This window comes from Mus caroli, chromosome 3 (assembly GCF_900094665.2).
Source record: "Mus caroli chromosome 3, CAROLI_EIJ_v1.1, whole genome shotgun sequence".
NCBI lineage: Eukaryota > Metazoa > Chordata > Mammalia > Rodentia > Muridae > Mus > Mus caroli.
In genome coordinates this window covers 2,885,626-2,905,846 of record NC_034572.1, presented here as the reverse complement: position 1 = coordinate 2,905,846, position 20,221 = coordinate 2,885,626, and the positions used below count along the sequence as shown (strand labels likewise).

Below are 20,221 nucleotides of genomic sequence, written 5' to 3'. Positions count from 1 at the left end.
CTTTCCTAGAGTCAAGTGTTTTCCTTCTTTGTTAAAATGGAAAGAAAATCAATTCTCAAATATTCTCTTTTTCACTAAGTGATAGGTGAAAGGCAAACTGACTTCTATGTACCTGCTTCGAGACTCCTATCCCAGGACTACTGTTTAAACCTACCTGTGCTTTGCCAATAGAAAGAAAACCGCAGGTTACCTTAAGCACAGACACAGGTTTAAAACCTTCATTTTTGCTCAGTCTTCTTTTACCACGATGACTTTGACAGATAAATCCTGGTTGTATCTGCAGGTGACAAGGCTGAGGTGCTAAAGCACAGCAAGGGTGTTTGCTTCATAATGGGCATTCAGACATAGGATGAGGTGAGGAGTGACCCGAGAGGTAATTGCCAGAACTGGTCAAGCATCAGCTCAGTTGCTGGCTGATATCAGTGGCTTAACATCTTTGAGGGGCATCTAGAAAGATGAGAAAACATTTTCCTAGCCTTTTTTCCTGTCAGCCCCATCCTTTTGCCCAGAGCTCAATTCCATCTGGTCCTCTGAATCACGTTCACCTTCTGCCTTCTCAGCCTGCCTACATTCAGGCTTGTCACCAGGCCAACCCTCTTTCTGCCTTCTGCCCTATCTCTTTTCCCCCTCTGAAGAATACTTCATTCTATCCTACCTTAATGATTTCCATGCCCTGCTCTTCCTGTCTTACTAAACTTTCCTTGAAGCACCATATTCCCTTCGAACCTCCCTCCCATTTTCCCTCTATCCCAGCTACCCTTCCTTCTAATAAAAGGCCCCCATCGACCAGTTCCGTAGTCTTTCGCCCTGATCAGAAAACTAGCCACGTTCAGGTTGATAGGGTAAGTCTAAAATCTCAAACAAGGATATAGGCTTTCCTGTACATGGATAATTTCAGAAATGCATTTTGTAAGAGTTGCTGGAAACCCTGTGCTGTGAACTCAGAAAGAGCAGTTGAAAGTAGTTTCTTTACAGCCTAGACCCATTCAACATCGGCATTTGATTTGACTTTTTCCTAAGGTTGAATGTAATTGAAAAACAACCCAGATTTTCTGAAATAAAACAAAGCCCTAAGAACAGAGCTTCTCACATTCACTAGAAATGCCTTTGTCACTCAGGGATTAACACGTGGATTTTAATAGAAAGTACCATGTCTTTCAGTGCTTAAACAAGAATTCTGACGAATGGACTGACACTCAAGAAAATGGACTGATTACAGGGCCCGTGGTGAGTTTGGCTTAGTAACAAACAATGCATAGAAACTATGGAGACGATGGCAAGAGGATGGGAAGGATGTACGCCTGCCAAATTTGGCTCTGGATTCCAGTTACAAGGGTTTTCCATTATGGATAGTTCTAGGCCATTTTAAAATTCAGTTTCCTCATCATAAAATGGAAGTACCACAGAAATATGCCATGTGTTTGGAGGAAAGTTAATGACATAGTGAGAGTTATCTATACCAAGCTCCCAAAGCTAAGTTCTTAAGAGTTTTTCATAAGAGATAAAAAGACAAATAGGCAAAGAATGATGATTTTAGATATACATATATATTGGATAACTGTATTTGACAAAGGAAATGTTATATACACATTTTCTTGATCAAATATGTTGGCTGAGACAGACAATACTGAAGATTGAAGATGAGTTAATTATGTAAATTTCAAATAGACTATTTTGTGAATACCATGTATTACTCATGTCAAGAGAATACAGCTTTAGAGTCTATTTAAACTAGTATTTACCACATATTGTAAATTATGGAAAGAACTAAAATGTTTACAATGAAAGTAATTTATAATTGATAACAACATATATAACATGTTATATTTTATAACATATATAACATATAATTGATATGTTATATCATATCATATATGGTATATATGTTATATAACATAATCAACACAAATGTAAAAGAACTGTGCTAAAATACTAATATACAGCAGGAGAAGAAATAGTTAACAGTATCAGGTATAATACATAATTGCCCAAATAATGCAAAATGAATCACTTTATAGAATGTATTTAAGGGCCTGCATGATGGTTTAGTAGGAAACGTGCTTGTTCTATGAGGCTGCCAATCTGAATTTCATTCCTGAAAGCCACAAAATGATGGAAGTAGAGAACTGATAATAGTTTTCTTCTGGTTTTTACCTGTGTGCTATGCATAGCACCTGCTATAATGCACACATTCATATGTTTAAAGGTGTTTAAAAACTGGCTTCAACAACTAAAGCAAAATATAAGAACAATCGGTTTGTTGTAAATAAGTAAATAAGTTTACATGCTTTTAAACACTCACATTTAAAATCAAAGGATAAATCTTTGTGAGGTAATAGCTCCTATGTTGGACTATAGACTCCTCTTTGTTGCTAAAAGGCACTGGATATCTCACAAATAATCACTTGTTTAACAATTTTATAAATAATGATAGGCTTTATGAGGCTCCAACTTCTTAATATTTTCCTAATTTCTGCTTCAGGAAAGGTCCTCCAAGTTGCAAACACATGTCCCTACCCTATGCCTTTGACCATCTCTGCCAAGTGAGGGGAAGCTATCCTGTCTCATGAGAATAGACTAATGTTACAGCTGAGTTATACTTCTGCCATTTGACATATAACCATGGACCATCCATTAGTAAGGATGCTTCCATAGGCCAAAATGTAGAAAGCACATGTTTCACAATAGGCATTCAGTCATGAGAGTCCTGTGATGTAATAGCCACGGGAACTTAGACACTTTCAAAGTCAATCATGGATTTTAGTGAGGAGAAAAGTTCAAAGGGCCTGCAGGCATAGAAACAAGAAAGATGTTCTGGATTTAATGTGTTAAACCCAGTTGCCAGCTTTTGTCATTACTCCCTCTCATAACTCAATCCCCTCATTCTACTTGCTACCAGTTGTTTAGACTGCATTGTCCCTCACAGTCCAATCCTTCATTTTCTGTTTTCTATCCTACCCTTTCTCTCCCCTGAAAAATACTTCCCTGCCACCATAGTTTATTGATTTTCATGTCAAACTTTTCATGCTTTCTAACTTTTCTCTAAACTACATTTGCTTTTTTCTACATTCCTATACTCTCTTGATTTGAATTCCCACCTAAGAAGCCTGCTGAGTAGTTCTCCATTCTATCTTCTACAGTAGTACAAAACTAGCCACTTTTGCCAGGCTTTATGGATTGGTTAAAGAGCCATGGTTCTCCCCTTTAAAGATGTAGTTGAGCAAAACTGAGACAAGATTTTTAGCAGCCTGACTTGGTAGAAACAATGAAGACAGCATTGTGCTGTGATTATCTCTTCATTAATCTATCTGAACAATTTGTTCTTTTCTCTATATATGATCCTCTCCTCAAAATAAAAGAATAGATAATTGAGTGTCATAGAGATGATAATTTTGTTGTCACTTAGAGAGCTAATGACTTCACATGATTATGAATGATTCACTGCACCCTTCAGATATCAGAACAGAAACATCAAGAGCCACTGACTGAAATAACTGAAGAAGAAGAGATGCAAGCCTTTGGCATATAAGGCTTCTTCCTTGCTAAGATCTGAGGAGGACACCAGCAACAGAGGTTTGAATTTGGACTCAGTTTTCTACAATTATAAACTATTTAAGGTTTGTCATAAACTAATTGGCATGTATCTATAACAGGGCTTGTCATAATGAAAGTTCTTAAATGTTGCCTTAACGGGTTGGGCTTAGCTTATTATGACTAAAATCATAGATGAATTTCGAACCTAAAGGGCTCCCTGTCTGTAAAATATTTCAAGACAGCTCAAATAGTCTTTGTCCAAGAACACAATCTTTGGGGACTCAATGATTTTTTTCAGTAGTTAAAAGAGCACAAGTTTGGTTTTCCAGAGGATATGGATTTGATACTCACACCCATAGCAAATCATGATCTCTATACTTTCATATTTATAGGATCAGGTGCCCTCTTCTGGCCTTCATGATGTGCACAGACAGATTTTCAGACAAAATACAAATATATTCCATAAATTACATGAAATAACACAATCTTCATCTGATAATGTGGAACATTTAGAAGAATGGGAGCTAGAGAAAGAAAACTAGACACAGTAAAATAGGAACTTACTTCCATCAGTATTGAGCCAGGAGTTGAGGTTGAAGTCACCATTGCAGATGCCTAAGACAACAGAATAAATCGACTTCATTTTCAAATATATATATATATATATATATATATATATATATATATGCACTGAAACTCAGTTATTTTATTTTGTTTTGTTCTTGTTGTTGTTTTGTTTGTCCATAAAGAAGGAATACATGGTGTATTTATATAGAACTTTACATATGGCAATGTTTAACTTCTACTATATTTTATGGAAAGTTATATTTAAACTTAAATGGTAAACATGGGTGTGAGTGAATTATCATTTGATGAATTAGAAGAATGAAATTGTACAAGTTACAAAGAGTTAAAAAGACTCATGTAAATGTGAGTCAAGGCCACCAGTTGGCATCAGTGCCATTGAAAAATATAATACATAAGCATTAGATAAGAATTCAAAGACTCCTACTAAGCAATTATGTGGAGTTTCAGAAATTCCAAACTTCAAGTAGACAAAGAAGTAGAATAGCCTTTGTTTTGGGTCTTTCCCAGCTTCTAGAGAACCCCATAGATTTCAAGAAATATATTTGGAGACTCAATATAAGGAGACATAAAATTGCCCTCAATGACAAAAAAAAAAATCTTTCACTCTGGTCATATTCATTCAAATGTAATTAAGGTAAAATGCTATTTACCTTAATTACACAGTGTAGAACCTTTAAGACTGATATACCAGATTTTTTTTTTTTTTTTGCAATAAAAGTCTTTTGTGATTACTTGGCTCATTTTTATTCAGTAAATATGTAGAAAATCAGAATATTTGCTATGAACTGGTTCTTTTCCACTGATCAAGAGCTCCAGTAAGATTAAGTCTACAAGCATTCTGTGACTTCTCCAACAGAGCTCTCTCTTGAAACTATCATTCATCTAGAGTGGTAGAATGGAGAATGCCTCAGATGTCCATAGCTTAATCTCTCTCAGCGTCTTTATATTTTTGATGTTTTTAAGTTTGAGATTTTATTCCTGAGTCATTCCTTGTAAAGAAAAGCAAACATTTAACACATTATATAATGTGGTATAATTTAAGCAGAGCCCATACAGTTCAAACCAAGAACATTCTACATCACCTCAAGCTTCATTCTTATCCCACTTTCTTCTTAGGTGAGCTAACATCAGGACTGCGGGATTTCTGAGGAACTACAATATTGTAAATGATATCACTGTTTACAAAGCTAAAATACTGATTCATGGAGATCATTACAAATAGTCTACCTTTGAGTAGCCTTTTGTTGTTCTTGTATTGAATAAACAAGGTGAACAGTGTCCACAGAAATCAATGTTGAGTTTATACATAAATAATATTAGAATTAACTTTAGACAGTACAGATTTCAAAACAAGGGAAGTTAAAAGAAAGGAAGAGAATTATAATCTTAAATGGTCAATATTTTAAAGAAGAAATAAGAATTTTAAGTATCTCTGAATTAAAAAATAATTGTAGTGGGTAGAGGGAATTTGTAGAGCCCACCTCCAGGAGAAAGACAGGGCATCAAGTGAGGGAGGGGGTTGTATCCCACAGTCAAAACTCAGACCCATAATTGTTCCTATCTGAAAAAAACTACAGGAATGGAAATGGAGAGGAAACGGAGGAAAAGAAAGCCCAGCAACAAGCACAAAGTGGAATCCAGCTCAAGGGGATTCCCCAAGGACAAACAGTATTACTGAGGCTATGGAGCACTTACAAAAATGGACCTTTCATGACTGCCCTCCAAAAGACCCAACAAGCAACTGAAAAAGTCAGATACAGATATTTGCATCCAACCAATGGACAGACGCTGCTGACCCCTGTTTTTTAATTAGGGAAAATCTGGAAGAAGGTGAGGAGGAGGGCGACCCTGTAGGAGGACCAGAAGTCTCAATTAACCTGGAACCCTGGGATCTCTCAAACACTGAACCACCAACCAGGCAGCATACACCAGCTTATATAAGGCCCCCAACACAGATACAGTAGAGGACTTCTGGGTCTGGGTTCAGTTAGAGAAGTTGCATTTAAGAGACTGGAGGCTGCAGGGAGTTTAGAGGTTTGGTGGGGTGGGTGGTGGGTAGTGGGGACATCCTCCTGGAGACATGGGGCTGGGGAGGAGGTATAGGATGTGAAACCGTTGGAGGGTGGACAGTGAGGGGAATAAATCTGGAGTGTAAATAAATAACTAAAAGATTAAATAAAGACAGGCACCATAAAGTTGATTTTTTAAATAAGGTTAAAAATGTATGTAATGAGAATGGGATAAATATTACCAGAGATTAAGCAGGTATATAAAAAAGAGAAGGCAAAGTTTTGGTAATGTTGAACACAAGGTTTTTAGTATGGGAGTTTAGCAAATGTACTACTGTTGAAGTAAGCATATTAAAATCTTGAACACTTAAAAAAACTATCCAGCTATTAAAAACAATGAATTTATGAAATTCTTAGAAAAATGTATGGATCTGGAGGATATAGTCTTGAGTGAGGTAACCCAATCGCAAAAGAACACACATGATATGCACTCACTGATAAGTGGATATTAGCCCAGAAACTCAGAACACCCAAGATATAATTTGCAAAACACATGAAACTCAAGAAGAAGGAAGACCAAAGTATGGATACTTCAATCCTTCTTAGAATGGGGAACAAAATACCCATGGAAGGAGTTACAGAGACAAACTTCAGAGCAGAGATGGAAGGAAGGACCATCCAGAGACTGCCCCACCAGGGGATCCACCCCCAAAACAACCACCAAAACCAGACACTATTGCAGATGCCAACAAGAGTCTGCTGACAGGTTCCTGCTAGAGCTGTCTCCTGAGAGGCTGCAAATATAGAAGTGGATGCTCACAGTCATCTGTTGGACAGAGCACAGGGTCCCCAATGAAGGAACTAGAGAAAGTACCCAAGGAACTGAAGGGGCTTGCAGCCCTATAAGGGGAACAAGAATATGAACTCACCAATACCCCCAGAGCTCCCTGGGACTAAACCACCAATTAAAGAAAACACATGGTGGGACTCACTGCTCTAGCTACATATGTAGCAGAGGATGGCCTAGTTGGTCATCAATGAGAGGAGAGGCCCTTGGTCCTGTGAAGGTTTTATGCCCCAGGGTAGGGGAATGCCAAGGCCAGGAAGCAAGAGTGGGTGGGTTGAGGACCAGGGGGAGGGGGGAGGGGATAGGGGATTTTTGGAGGGGAAACTAGGAAAGGGGAATAACATTTAGAATGTAAATAAATAAAATATCTAATAAAAATAATAATAAAAAAAGTAAATTGACTTGCCTGTGTACTCAAAGATCATGTCATGTACTCACAATTGAGATAATGGTGGTGAGAACTTTCTAAAGAGGAATTTTTAACTATGTGACATTGAAAATACAAATTGAATAGACTTTTAAATATGGAATAAATTTAATTAAAAGCTACAAATTGGAATCCAACTATTATAATAATCAATGAAATATTATACAAAGAGCAATGACTATATGATTATATGACCATAATCAAACTATTTATTTGAAAATATCAATATTATCAACAAGTTTCAAGGCAATCTAAGAAAAAAATTAATAAAACCAGAAAGGAGACACCATAACAAAGAATACAACAAGCTCTTGATCCTCCATATCAGAAACATTACACTTGCAACTGCTCTGTCAGAGAACAATATATTTCTATATGAGACACATCTCAAAATTAATATCCAAAATTTGAACTAATAGAAGCATATGCTGTAGAACATCATTCCAGGGAGTGTATACATTGTAGAGGGAACTTTTGTATCTCTGAATGCAGATATTAGAAAACCCAAATGTTTACACCAGAAAATATAAAGAAAATTAAACTGAGAACAAACTGAAGAAACAAAGTAATAAAAACATAAGAGAAATAATCAAAGGAAAGATACATTGCAAAAGGTAAAGTCTTTTTGGTTTAAGTTCAATAAAATCAATGTTTCTAGACAATTAAGGCAGAAGCATGAGCAAGTTCAGTATGTCAGGAAATAAAAGGTATGGCAAGCATTATAGTGAGCAGCACGGATAACTGTGTGCCTGTTTGATGAGATAAGTGAAAATATGACCAGATTTCAAAAGCTACAACTTGTGCATACAAGAATTTGAATGTATAATTTAAACAAAAGAAGCTATTCAATTATTTGTATAACTATTAAAATAATTAATAGTTAGTGTTGCCAGATCAGGGTCATATGTAAATAAAAATATGCATTTTTCTACCACTGGAAAAACTTGGTATCAGTTTAGGAAAGTAAATTACTTAATGACAATGACTATTATTGTGTGATGCTAATATTATATTTTCTAAACATAGTATTAATTAAATTATAATAACTGTTATTTTCATAAAAGGTAAAGTTGTGAGCCTATCAATTTTGTATTCTAATAATACTACTTATGTTAAACGATGCCCTCCCTACATAATTGTGATTTTCAAATACCTGCATAAACTCTAGATTCATAACATTGTCAACTTTTCAGTAATTTATCTTGATTAATGAACTGGCTGAGGGCAAATGGGAGGAAAATAAATGTTAGTGTTGAAGGCTAAAACACAGTTTCTCTTGACTCTGTGTTACCATTGATTAGAATGAGTAACGGATATTGATATGACTTGCAGCAGAGCTGGGCTCGGGCTAAGGTGCAGGCACTACAAGCAGATTTGAAAATACTTTTCACATTGTGGGTTGAATACCAAATTATATCTGCAGTGCTCTGCTTTAATTGAATGGACTAGAAAACAAAAATTATTTGTTAATACTTGAAGAAAGCACCTTCCTGGTGGAACACTATTCTGAATTTAACTTTATGCTCTATAAAGTGAATACAATGGGAGGGAATATAGGACCCATCATAGTATTATAATGATTTACTATTAATATTATTATTAATAAATTTGCATAGTTCATTTTTCTATTTTTTTATTAGATATTTTCTTCATTTACATTTCAAATGCTATCCCAAAAGTCCCCTATACCCTTCTCCTGCCCTGCTCCCCTACCCATTCACTCCCACTTCTTGGCCCTGGCATTACCCTGTACTGGGGCATATAAAGTTTGCAAGACCAAGGGGCTTCTCTTTCCAATGATGGCCGACTAGGCCATCTTCTGATACATATGGAGCTTGAGACCCAGGGGACAGCGGCAGGAGACTACAACAAGGGCGGCTATGTTGGATCATCTCAGGGCACCAAAGATGTCGACTGGTTCTGGGCCTGAGTGTCAGTATCTTCAGGCACTGGCTTATCTGATATGACTACAAGACAGACATTTGAGAAGCAGGGGTTCCGTGCAGGAACTCCTCCACCTTTCAGCCTGCCCTCTGCCTTGGGCTCTGCTGAGCCCCTGGCCCCTGGCCCCTGGAGCGGCCCCTAGCTACGCACCTGCCCTGTTCCTGCACATCATGACAGCCTGCCATCGGCCCCACTCCAAGCTGCTGTACCACCGTAGGATGCACCGATTGGCTCTGGTCAGCACAGCCAACCCAGCCTCCTGCAACCCAAGTCTCAAGCCTCCAAACCTACCTACAGGACAACTCTTTGTCCTTGATAAACCAGACCCTGAAAAGGAGAGAGTGTGGGCTCTTAGGCAGGGTATACTCTGGGCAGGAGAGAACACATGAAACACCTTTCTGGGAGCCCAATGACCTTTCTGGAATCCTGAGATGTACCTGTCATCTAAGCCTCTGTGGGAAGGCTGCCTCCCAGACCCACTATTGTATGTAATTTATTTTTGTATGTATTTGTAAATGTGATAGAAGCCTGGAGGAGCTGTGCCTTGGCTATGGGTAGCTTACAAATGGGCTGTCTCTGTCTGGACACCCTTACTATAGCCAAGTAGGCCCCACCCCCACCCTTCTGCCTTCAGACCTTCCTTGTGGGCTCCTGGGTATGCCACTGGTGGTTTGGGGCTACCAATGAAGAATCAGGACTTTTCTCATTCCTTGTGAACCATTATGTTTTTCCCTGTGTAATTACCTCATACTTGTTTTTGAAAAAAAAAAAAGCATATATAGTATGCATAGTATAACTTCCCAAGAACAACTACCAGAAAAAATTTGAAGGCAATTTGAAAGCATGAGTAAACCAGAATTATGAAACCAAATATAGAATTCTCTTAGCTCTGTGTGACAATTCATTAACATGAGTAATACCATGAAGCTGAGAATTTTAACAGGGGCTCAGACTATGGTGTTCAGACACTACAATCAACTTTGAAAACACCTTTAATGTCATTATGAGTCACGTACCAAATGCTCTTGTGGAACACTTAAATTCAACCAGAAAGTGTTTACTTCTTTAATAAGAATTGTGCCACAGTTACTCCAATATGCGAATCTGCCTGGCAGGTTGGTTCTGTGGTGCACAGGACCCAGTGTTGGGTAAGGCTGCTGATGTCCACTCTCCCCCAGCAGCCTGAACAGCACCTTCAAGCACTGCAATGAAATTGAGCCAACAAGAAGTACATTTCTCAGTTGATTTGAGATTGAATTATCATTCCTTACAGTTAAAGTGTGTTCTGTCTTCACTAATTGGAACTTACCATGTTGTTATATTGGATAAACAAATGCAGTTGAAGTGGTGGTATTAATTTAGTGACTTCATGGTCTTCTCTGACTAATAAGCACAAATATCCTTAATCTTGCATTTTGATTTTAATTTTAAAAAAATATGTTTTTCAGGAGTGATATTGTCTATCCACACTAGGTAATTCTGCTTGTACTATTTTATTTTGAAATGTATTTGCTAACTGTTGAATTTCCATAGATCTTTTTCACCTTGAGTTTTGGTTAACCCTCCCACTAGTCCTCCATTCACCATCACCTTATCCCTCTTTCCTTATGCTTATCTCATCATCTTCTTTCTTTCATATGTGTATCATTACATATGCTCTACCTTGAGCTAAACCCTATGATTCACCCATACTCCCCACCCTACTCTGCTTAAGGCATTCTGCCCCCAGCTTTCCATCTTACTACTTTCAAAACAAATCTGCATGTTGTATCCTATGATTTCCAACATACTTCTAATTATTCTATTTTATTTATAACTTTATCTGTATATAAACATCCAGATACATTATGTATTGCTCTTCATGATAGTTCACATCATTTCTACCCTCTCTGATACTTATGTAGCCATTTCCAAAGACCACAGAGATCTTTACTGTAATTAACAAAATGATAAACTGTGTGTGGTTCAATGAAGGTGGATTTGTCTATATGCTATTTTCTAACTTACTTTTTTCTGAGGACTTTAAATTTTGTTAGTGCTAAATGTAAGAGAATGTTTGAGGACAAAGTAAGCAAAAGATAAAGAGGAAGTGCTGAGAAGATGGCTCAGAAAGTAAGCTATGTCAAAACAAGAGACATGACACAGCTTCCCAGCACCCACATAGAGAGCCAGGCAACAGAACTATGTGCTTGTCATCCCAGCACATGCACATAGAGATTGGAGGTATCATGGCCAACCTATGTAGTCAGACAATAAGCTCCAGGATTAGTGGGAGGACCAGAACCATGAGGACAAGGGAATGAAGGAACTTCAAAAGAGAGAAGGTAGAAAGAGAGGAGAGGCCATCCATGGCCACGTGAAGAGGGGGGTGTGGGGAGAGAGAGAGAGAGAGAGAGAGAGAGAGAGAGAGAGAGAGAGAGAGAGAGAGAGAGAGAGAGAGAGAAGGCTGGAGATTAAGAGAGGTAAAAGCTTAGAGAGAGAGGGATGTGGGGCCAAGCAGCCCCTCTTACAGTGGGCTTGGCTATCTTGCTGTTGCTAGGTAACTGTGGGGAGGAGTCTAGCTAGAATGCCAGAAGCTTGGGACACTTTCTACTTGACTGATAGCCATATGCCTATCCTGTGGGGGCTGTGGGGGTGGTAATTTCTACAGGAGCCAGGGGTACAGGAGACATGATCAAATGCCTTCCGACCCATGTAGATGGAAATTATCACCCACTGGGTTCCACTGGGGTTCAAGACCTCAGCTCGACTGGAGACCAGGCTGTCTGTGCATAGCCCATTGCCCCACAGGCAGACTGATATAATCCCATGCATCCTATCAGATCACCATGGACTAAGGCTGGTCTGCAGTAACAACAAAAACAACAGAAAGCCCCCATACACATGGAAGCTGAACAACTCAGTGATAACTTGGTCAAAGAAGAAATAAAAAAAGAAATTAAAGACATTTTAGAATGTAATGAACATGAAGGCACAGCATAGCCAAACTTATGGGTCACAATTAAAATAGTGCTAAAAGGAATATTCATAGCACTACGTGCTTCCAAAAAGAAACTGGAGAGCATAAATCAGCAGCTAGACTGCACATCTGAAAACTCTAGAACAAAAAGAAGCAAATGCAGAGGAGTAGACAGCAGGAAATATTCAAACTCAGGGCTGAAATTAACCAAATAGAAACAAAAAGAACTATACAAAGAAACAATAAATCCAGGAGCTGGTTCTTTGAGAAAATCAACATGATAGATAAACCCCTAGCCAGTCTAATTAGAGGACACAGAGACAGTTTCCAAATTAATTAAATAAGAAATGAAGAGGGAGTTATAACAACAGAAACTGAGGAAATTAGAAACAAACAAACAAACATCATCAGATCCTACTAGAAAACCCTGAACTCTACAAACCAAAAATCTGGATGAAATGGACACTTTTCTAGACAGATACCAGGTACCAAAGTTAAATCAGGATCAGATAAACCATATAAACAGTCCGATGACCAAAGAAATAGAAGCACTAATTAAAAGTTTTCCACCCACCCCCCAAAAAAAACAGGAAAAGAAGGATTTAGTACAGAATTTGATCAGACCTTCAAAGAAGAGCTAATACCAATATTCTTTAAACTATTCTAGAAAATAGAACCAGAAGGAACACTACTCATTTCATCCTATGAAGCCACAGTTATGCTGATATAAAAACCACACAAAGATCCAAAGAATAAATAGAATTTTGACCAATTTCCCTTATGAATATAGATGCAAAAATATTCAGTAAAATTCCCCCAAACAAGCTCCAAGAACACATCAAAACAATCATCCATTATGATCAAGTAGGCTTCATCCAATTGATGCAGGGATGGTTCAATATACAGAAATCAGTCAATGTAATCCACTACAGAAACAAGCTTAAAAAATAAAAACCACAGGAGTATTTCATTAGCTGCTGAAAATGCATTTGAAAAAATTCAACATCACTTCATGTAAAAATCTTGGAAAGGTCAGGAATTCAAGGCCCATACCTATACAGAGTAAAAACAATATACAGCAAACTGCTAGCCAACATCAAACTAAATCGGGCGAAACTTGAAGCAATCCCAGTAAAATCAGGGACAAAACAAGGCTGCCTACTCTCTATTCAATAGAGAACTTGAAGTCATAAATAGAGAAATTAGACAACAAATAGTGATCAAAGGATACAAATTGTCAAGGAAGAAGTCTAAATAGCACTACTTGCAGATGATATTATATTACTATACTTAAGTAACCCCCAAAATTCCACCAGAGAACTCCACCAGACTTCACAAATGGGACCTCATAAAATTACAAAGCATCTGTAAGGCAAAGGACACTGTCAATAAGACAAAAAGGCCACCAACAGATTAGGAAAGGATCTTTACCAATCCTAAATCTGACAGGAGACTAATATCCAATATAGAGAAAGAACTCAAGAAGATAGACTCCAGAAAAACAAATAACCCTATTTTAAAAATGGGGTACAGAGCTAACAAAGAATTCTCAACAAAGGAATTCCGAATGGCTGAGAAGCACCAGAAAAAAATGTTCAACATCCTTAATCATCAGAGAAATGAAAATCAAAACAACCCTGAAATTATACCTCACACCAATCAGAATGACTAAGATCAAAACCCAGATGACAGCAGATTCTGGTAAGGATGTGGAGAAAGAGGACACTCCTCCATTGTTTGTAGGATTACAAGCTGGTACCACCACTCTGGAAATCAGTCTGGCAATTCCTCAGAAAACTGCACATAGTACTACCAGAAGATCCAGCAATTCTGCTCCTGGGCATATACCCACAAGATGTTCCAACATGTAATAAGGACACATGCTCCACTATGTTCATAGCAGCCTTATTTATAATAGCCAGAAGCTGGAAAGAACCCAGATGTCCCTCAACAGAGGAATACAGAAAATGTGGTACATTTACACAATGGAGTACAATTCTGCAATTAAAAACAATGAATTTATGAAATTCTTAGGCAAATGGATGGATCTGGAGGATATCATCTTGAGTGAGGTAACCCAATCACAAAAGGACACACATGATATGCACTCCCTGATAAGTGGATATTAGCCCAGAAACTTGGATACAATTTGTAAAAGATACAATTTGTAAAACACATGAAACTCAAATAGAAGGAAGACCAAAGTGTGGATACTTCGTTCCTTCTCAGAATGGGGAACAAAATATGCATGGAAGGAGTTTCAGAGACAAAGTTTGGAACTGAGATGGAAGTACCAGCCAGAGACTGCCCCACCTGGGAATCCATCCCATAAGCAACCACCAAACCTAGACACTATTGCATATACCAGCAAGATTTTGCTGACAGGACTCTGATATAGCTGTCTCTTGTGAGACTATGCCTGTGCTTGGCAAATACAGAAGTGGATGTTCATAGTCATTTATTGGATGGAATCCAGGCCTCTAATGAGGGAAATAGAGAAAGTACCAAAGGAGCTAAAGGGGTCTGCAACACTATAGGAAGAACAACAATATGAACTTACCAGTACTGCCTCCCCCGCCCTCTAGAGATGTGTCTCTAGTTGCATATGTACCAGAGAATGGCCTAGTCGTCCATCAGTGGGAGGAGAGGCCCTTGGTCTTGCAAAGATCATATGTTCCAGTACAGGGGAATGCCCACGTCAGGTAGGAGGAGTGGCTTGGATGGGGAGCAGGGCAGGAATAGGGTATAGAGTACTTTCAGAATAGCATATGAAATGTAAATGAAGAAAATATATAATAAAAAAATGAACCCACACACCTATGGATAGTATCCAATATATGCAAAGAACTCAATAAATTAGATTCTAGAGTACCAAATTATGCTATAAAAATGGTGAACAGAACTAAATAAAGAATTCTCAAATGAGGAAACTCGAATTGCTGAGAAGTACCTAAAAAAATAAATCTTCAACATCCTTAGTCAACAGGGAAAGGCAAATCAAAATGACCCTGAGATTCCACACCAGTCAGAATGGCTAGGATCAAAAACTCAGGTGAACAGCAGATGCTGGCAAGGATGTGGAGAAAGAGGAACACTCCTCTATTGCTGGTGGGATTGCAAGTTGATACAGCCTCTCTGGAAATTAGTCTGGTGTTTCCTCAGAAAATTAGACATAGTATTATCTGAGGATTCAGCAATACCACTCCTGGGCATATACAGAGAAGATGCTCCAACATATAACAGAGACACATGCTCCACTATGTTCATAAAAGCCATGTTTATAATAGCCAGAACCTGGAAAGAACCCAGATGTTCCTCAACAGAGAGATATGGATACAAAAATGTGCTACATTTACACAATGGAATACTACTCAGATACGAAAAACAGTGACTTCATGTAATTCACAGGCAAATGGATGGGTCTAGAAAATATCATCTTTAGTAACCTAGTCACAAAAGACCACACATCTCTTTGCCTAGTATCCACTTATCAGTGAGTACATACGATGTGTGATCTTTTGTGACTGAAACATCTACTCCTTGGTCTTTCTTTCTATTGAGCTTCATGTGGTCCATGTATTGTAGATGCTTCAGTCCTACTTAGAAGGGGTAACAAAATAATCAGGGAAAGTAAAGGGTGGAAGGGAGTTGGGAGAAGGAGGAGAGAGGGAGAAGGGGGGGTCTGGTATAGGAGAAGATGGAAGAGATGTATAGAGAGTCAGGAAATTGAACAAAAGTGCTTAGAAATGAGGGATGGGAAACTGGAAACTGGAGGTAGCAACCAGAAAGTCCCAGGTGTCTGGAAAGCAAGAGCACCCCATGACCTCACAGAATGACATTAGCTGAAATACCCCACAAATGTGTGGAAGAACCTCTGGTGAGGTTCACGCCAGAGGTTAGGCATGCCCCCTTCCATCCCCAGTTGAAGGATGGGGCCACCCACCCATCTCCAAAGTTTTAACCCAGAATTGCTTCTGTCTAAAGTAAATGGAGGTACAATGAGTGGAGCAGAGACTGAAGGAAAGGCCATCTGGAGATTGTTCCACCTGGAGAACCATCTCATATATATCACCAAACTCATACACCATTGCTGATGCCAAGAAGCACATGTTGACAGGAGCCTGATATATCCGTCTCATGAGAGGTTCTGAACGATCCTGACCAATACAGATGTGGAGGCTCACAGTCACCTACAACCTCCACAGTCACACACAGGAATGAGCATAGGGACCACAATGAAGGAGTTAGGGGAAACACTGAAGGAGGTGAAGGGGACTTATCTGGTATCAGTGGGAGGGGAGGCCCTTGGTCCTGTGAGGGCTTGATGCCCCAATGTAGAGGTATGCTAGGTCAGGGAGGTGGGAGTGGGTAGTTGGGTGGGGGAGCACCCTCATAGAAGCTGGGAAAGTGGGGATGGGATGGTGGTTTGCAGAAGAGATATTTGGAAAGGGCATAACATTTGAAATGGAATTAAATAAAATTGAAATAAGAAAAAAAATATACCACTTTTCTAAAATGGCTACCTATTTTTTGGATTATTTCATTACATAGTAAGAATTTTTCATATACATTCAATAATGGTACTTAGTTTATGCAGATTTATTTAATAAAATAAATATATACTGAATTCTCATGTCAATTTAATTATTTCTAGGGTCTTCTCATAGTGTTCCCAGTAGATCACACAAATAGTGTAAATTTTATTGTATCATTATTTTACCCTCTGATTTCCAAATAGGAACTAGTTCCAGATGTGAAAATAGACAATATTGATTTAGGGTTTGTGATAATGACAGATATTCTCATGTTCTGTTTAATTTTGTTGATGTTTTTATAGATATGCACTTATCATAGTTTATGTGCATGTTATTTTATTTATTTTTGGTTTATTCAGAAATGTAGGGAATATTGAGTTCATCTAAATAATTCTAATTCTTCATCATCCATAAAACAGTGCAATATATACAATCATTTACAATTCAAGATATTTTAAAGATGGCAAACATTTGTATAATATTGGGTCAGTATTGCATTATTCACTATTGTAAAATGTGCTGAAAACCTAGGACACATTTGACTGATTTCTAAAAACCTTTTTTACATGAACAAAAATATATATAATTTATTCTAAAGCCAAATATGACTGACACTGAGCTAGGAACACAGATTTGGGTTTTCCATGATATGATGTCCCATTATGGAAGTGGTTATATGGAAATGTACTGGTTATAGAACAAAGAAAGACCATCAATAATAAATCTGGTAGCATTATAAGACTTTCTTTTACAGCAAAATATGGAAAAATCTGGTATAAGTTTTCAATATCTGATGACATTCTTAGCTTTTGGATTGATAAAATCTAAAGGCAGGCAAAAATTATTTTCAAGTTTTGGTAAAAAGATGTTAGACTGGATACCTTGGTGAGCAGCAGATGAATTTCAAATGATCTTAAAATAGCACAAATTAATTTGACTCCAAATTTAAATAACAACAAAATCTAACTTTTTGTGATATAGAAGTTTCACTTATTTGACCACGCAAAGTTTTCAACTAGTGAAGCTTTCTCCATTCTTCTTTCTTTTTAAAAAATTCTTGTGGAAATTTTCCTCACACCCTTCAAGCAAGGCTTTGGTGCCATACACCTGGCCTTTTCAAAGTAATTGAATTCTGAAAATCAACAACTCCACAAATACTGTACTATCCTCCAAATGGAAGAAAATCTTAAAGACACTGGATACCTATAGTGATAAAAATGAATACGAGCAAACGAACAGTCTCAGGGATCTCTGAGGAAGGATATGTGGAAAAAGCTAAAGAATGAGAATGCCTGGGAAGCTGCATATAAATACTTTTAAAGTATTGTTGTCTATGCAAGGCCTGTATAAAGAAGACACTGGGCTCTATGGCAGTGTCGATGGGGAACACTTTATAATTCCCTACAATAATGGAATTTCTAAGGACAATAAATGCTAATTCTGTGGAGAGGAGAATCTTTTCTTTCTTTCTTTCTTTCTTTCTTTCTTTCTTTCTTTCTTTCTTTCTTTTTTTTTTTTTTTTTTTTTTTTTTTTTTTTTTGGCTTCTATATATCAGCCACAATGAACAACCCTGAACAGAGACATGGAGTATGTTTGCATGAAATGTATGTATGTATGAATATATGTATACATTAATGCATTTATGTATGTATATATGTGGCTGTGCTGCTTTTTTACATTAATAGATTATGCTACAGATTATGAATGAATCTGTAAACATGTAAATCATTTATTTATTGTAACTCTATATATGTAATCATTTAAATATAAATAAAATATGTTTCTCTTATATCCATAACCTCACACACAAATGCACACATGTGCACACACACACTCACACACATATATACATACACACACACTCTCATATACACACAGACATATTTACACTCACAACTCACACACACACACATACATTCACACACACTCACATACATACATATACTCTTACACACACATACATCCAAACATACTCATACACACACAAACATATACACACTTTCACACATAGATATACATACACATATATCTAATACTTATACAGAATAAAATCGCTTAAGAAGTATTGAAGTATTTTCATTGAATTGGTTATAGTTCTGGAGATGACTCATGAGTCATCTAAATGAGTCATACTAATGTTCTATTCACAATGTTTTCAGAAAACACTTGGTCTATGACTTGACATAACAGAAAACACATGCAAACATTACATTAAAGACCCTTCTAATTCAATAATTATCAGATGGTAGATATGAATAGCAATAGGTATATTATGTTCCAATAGGTTTTTATCAACCTGGTATTAGATTTTCTAGTGGTTGCTAATATTTCTGTTCAAAGAAGGTAATTGAAGGATGTCATTAAGGAGATATTCCCATACACACACACACACACACACACACACACACACACACACACATGCATGCGCACATGCACATGTAAACAAACAAACAAACAACCATAAGCCTTCCTTTAAGATGTTGGTTATTCACAGGTTAAAGTAATGAGGCCACAACTCCTGAAACTCCTTTCCAGGGAGAGACTTTAAGGGGCAGATTCCTTATAGATGTTTCAGGTTCTAATTTAAGGTATGTGTCCCTTCCAATCTCTTTGTCATGCATCTGTGTTTAACTAAATCATGTGGTATAAAACTCTTTCAAATAGCCCAAAACTTATATGTGTCAAATATTTCTTTTGTTCACATAATTTCCCTGAAGGCTGTCCTGTAAGCCTCCATAAGTCAATCTGTCCATGATGAATCTTGTACTATTACTTTTAGCGATCACTATTAATGATGTTTTACTCTGGATTCAAAAGGAAAGTTTCTCTTTCCCTTTAAGCCCTCATGTATGGTGTCTCTGATTTACTGTATTGTTCATTTTTAAATGCTCTCCTTACTCTTGGTCCAATCATAATCTCAAGGCTCTTTTCCTAATAAAACGTATTCCTGGAGAGTAGGGATATATGTATCAGCTCCTCTCAGGAGCCAACAATTGTGATTCTCCTTCATCTATATCTCACTAAAGCACTTTGTGTAAGTTACTTAAACATGTCATTCTCCAGTCTCTAACTCAATCTCTGGTTTACTTGTTATAAGAAAAAAAGCACCTGTTATAAAGATGCATAGATATAAAGAGAGCAGAAATTGAGGGAATAACCAACACAATTTGATACCCATCTCATGGGAGAAAGCCTAAACACTGACACTATTAATGATAACTTGCTATGCAGGGACCTTGTATAATGGCCTTCTGATAGGTTTCATCCAGCAGCTGATAGAAACAACCAAGCAGTAAGAGGAACTCAGGAGTCTTATGGAAGTGTTTTGTATAAGTTTGAGAGAGCCAGAGGAGTCCAGGACACCACAAAAAGATGTA

The 20,221-nt window shown here is 37.4% G+C and overlaps 1 protein-coding gene across 3 annotated transcripts; it reads left to right on the top strand.

Moving 5' to 3' along the window:
- The first annotated feature begins 404 nt into the window (after positions 1–404).
- LOC110291778 lies at positions 405–5,747 on the top strand. 3 transcript variants are annotated; one of them, XM_021159047.1, is made up of 4 exons: positions 405–842; positions 1,162–1,227; positions 3,455–3,573; positions 5,239–5,415. In XM_021159047.1, exons 1-3 carry the CDS (start codon positions 456–458, stop codon positions 3,527–3,529), a joined length of 528 nt encoding a protein of 175 aa, XP_021014706.1. In that variant the 5' UTR covers positions 405–455; the 3' UTR covers positions 3,530–3,573; positions 5,239–5,415. The 3 variants fall into 3 exon arrangements, 1 of the variants encoding a protein (XP_021014706.1); XR_002377613.1 differs by lacking the exon at positions 5,239–5,415 and adding an exon at positions 5,700–5,747 and having other exon boundaries at positions 427–842; positions 3,455–3,617; XR_002377612.1 differs by having other exon boundaries at positions 427–842; positions 3,455–3,617; positions 5,239–5,326.
- The last annotated feature ends 14,474 nt before the right edge of the window (positions 5,748–20,221 follow it).

Excerpts from the sequence above, each read along its gene's own strand:
- LOC110291778 (XM_021159047.1), top strand. The coding sequence starts at position 456 with ATGAGAAAACATTTTCCTAGCCTTTTTTCCTGTCAGCCCCATCCTTTT. Across the intron at positions 843-1,161 it reads GCCACGTTCAGGTTGATAGG|TGCTTAAACAAGAATTCTGA; the intron begins GTAAGTCTAAAA and ends CATGTCTTTCAG. Across the intron at positions 1,228-3,454 it reads GACTGATTACAGGGCCCGTG|ATATCAGAACAGAAACATCA; the intron begins GTGAGTTTGGCT and ends TGCACCCTTCAG.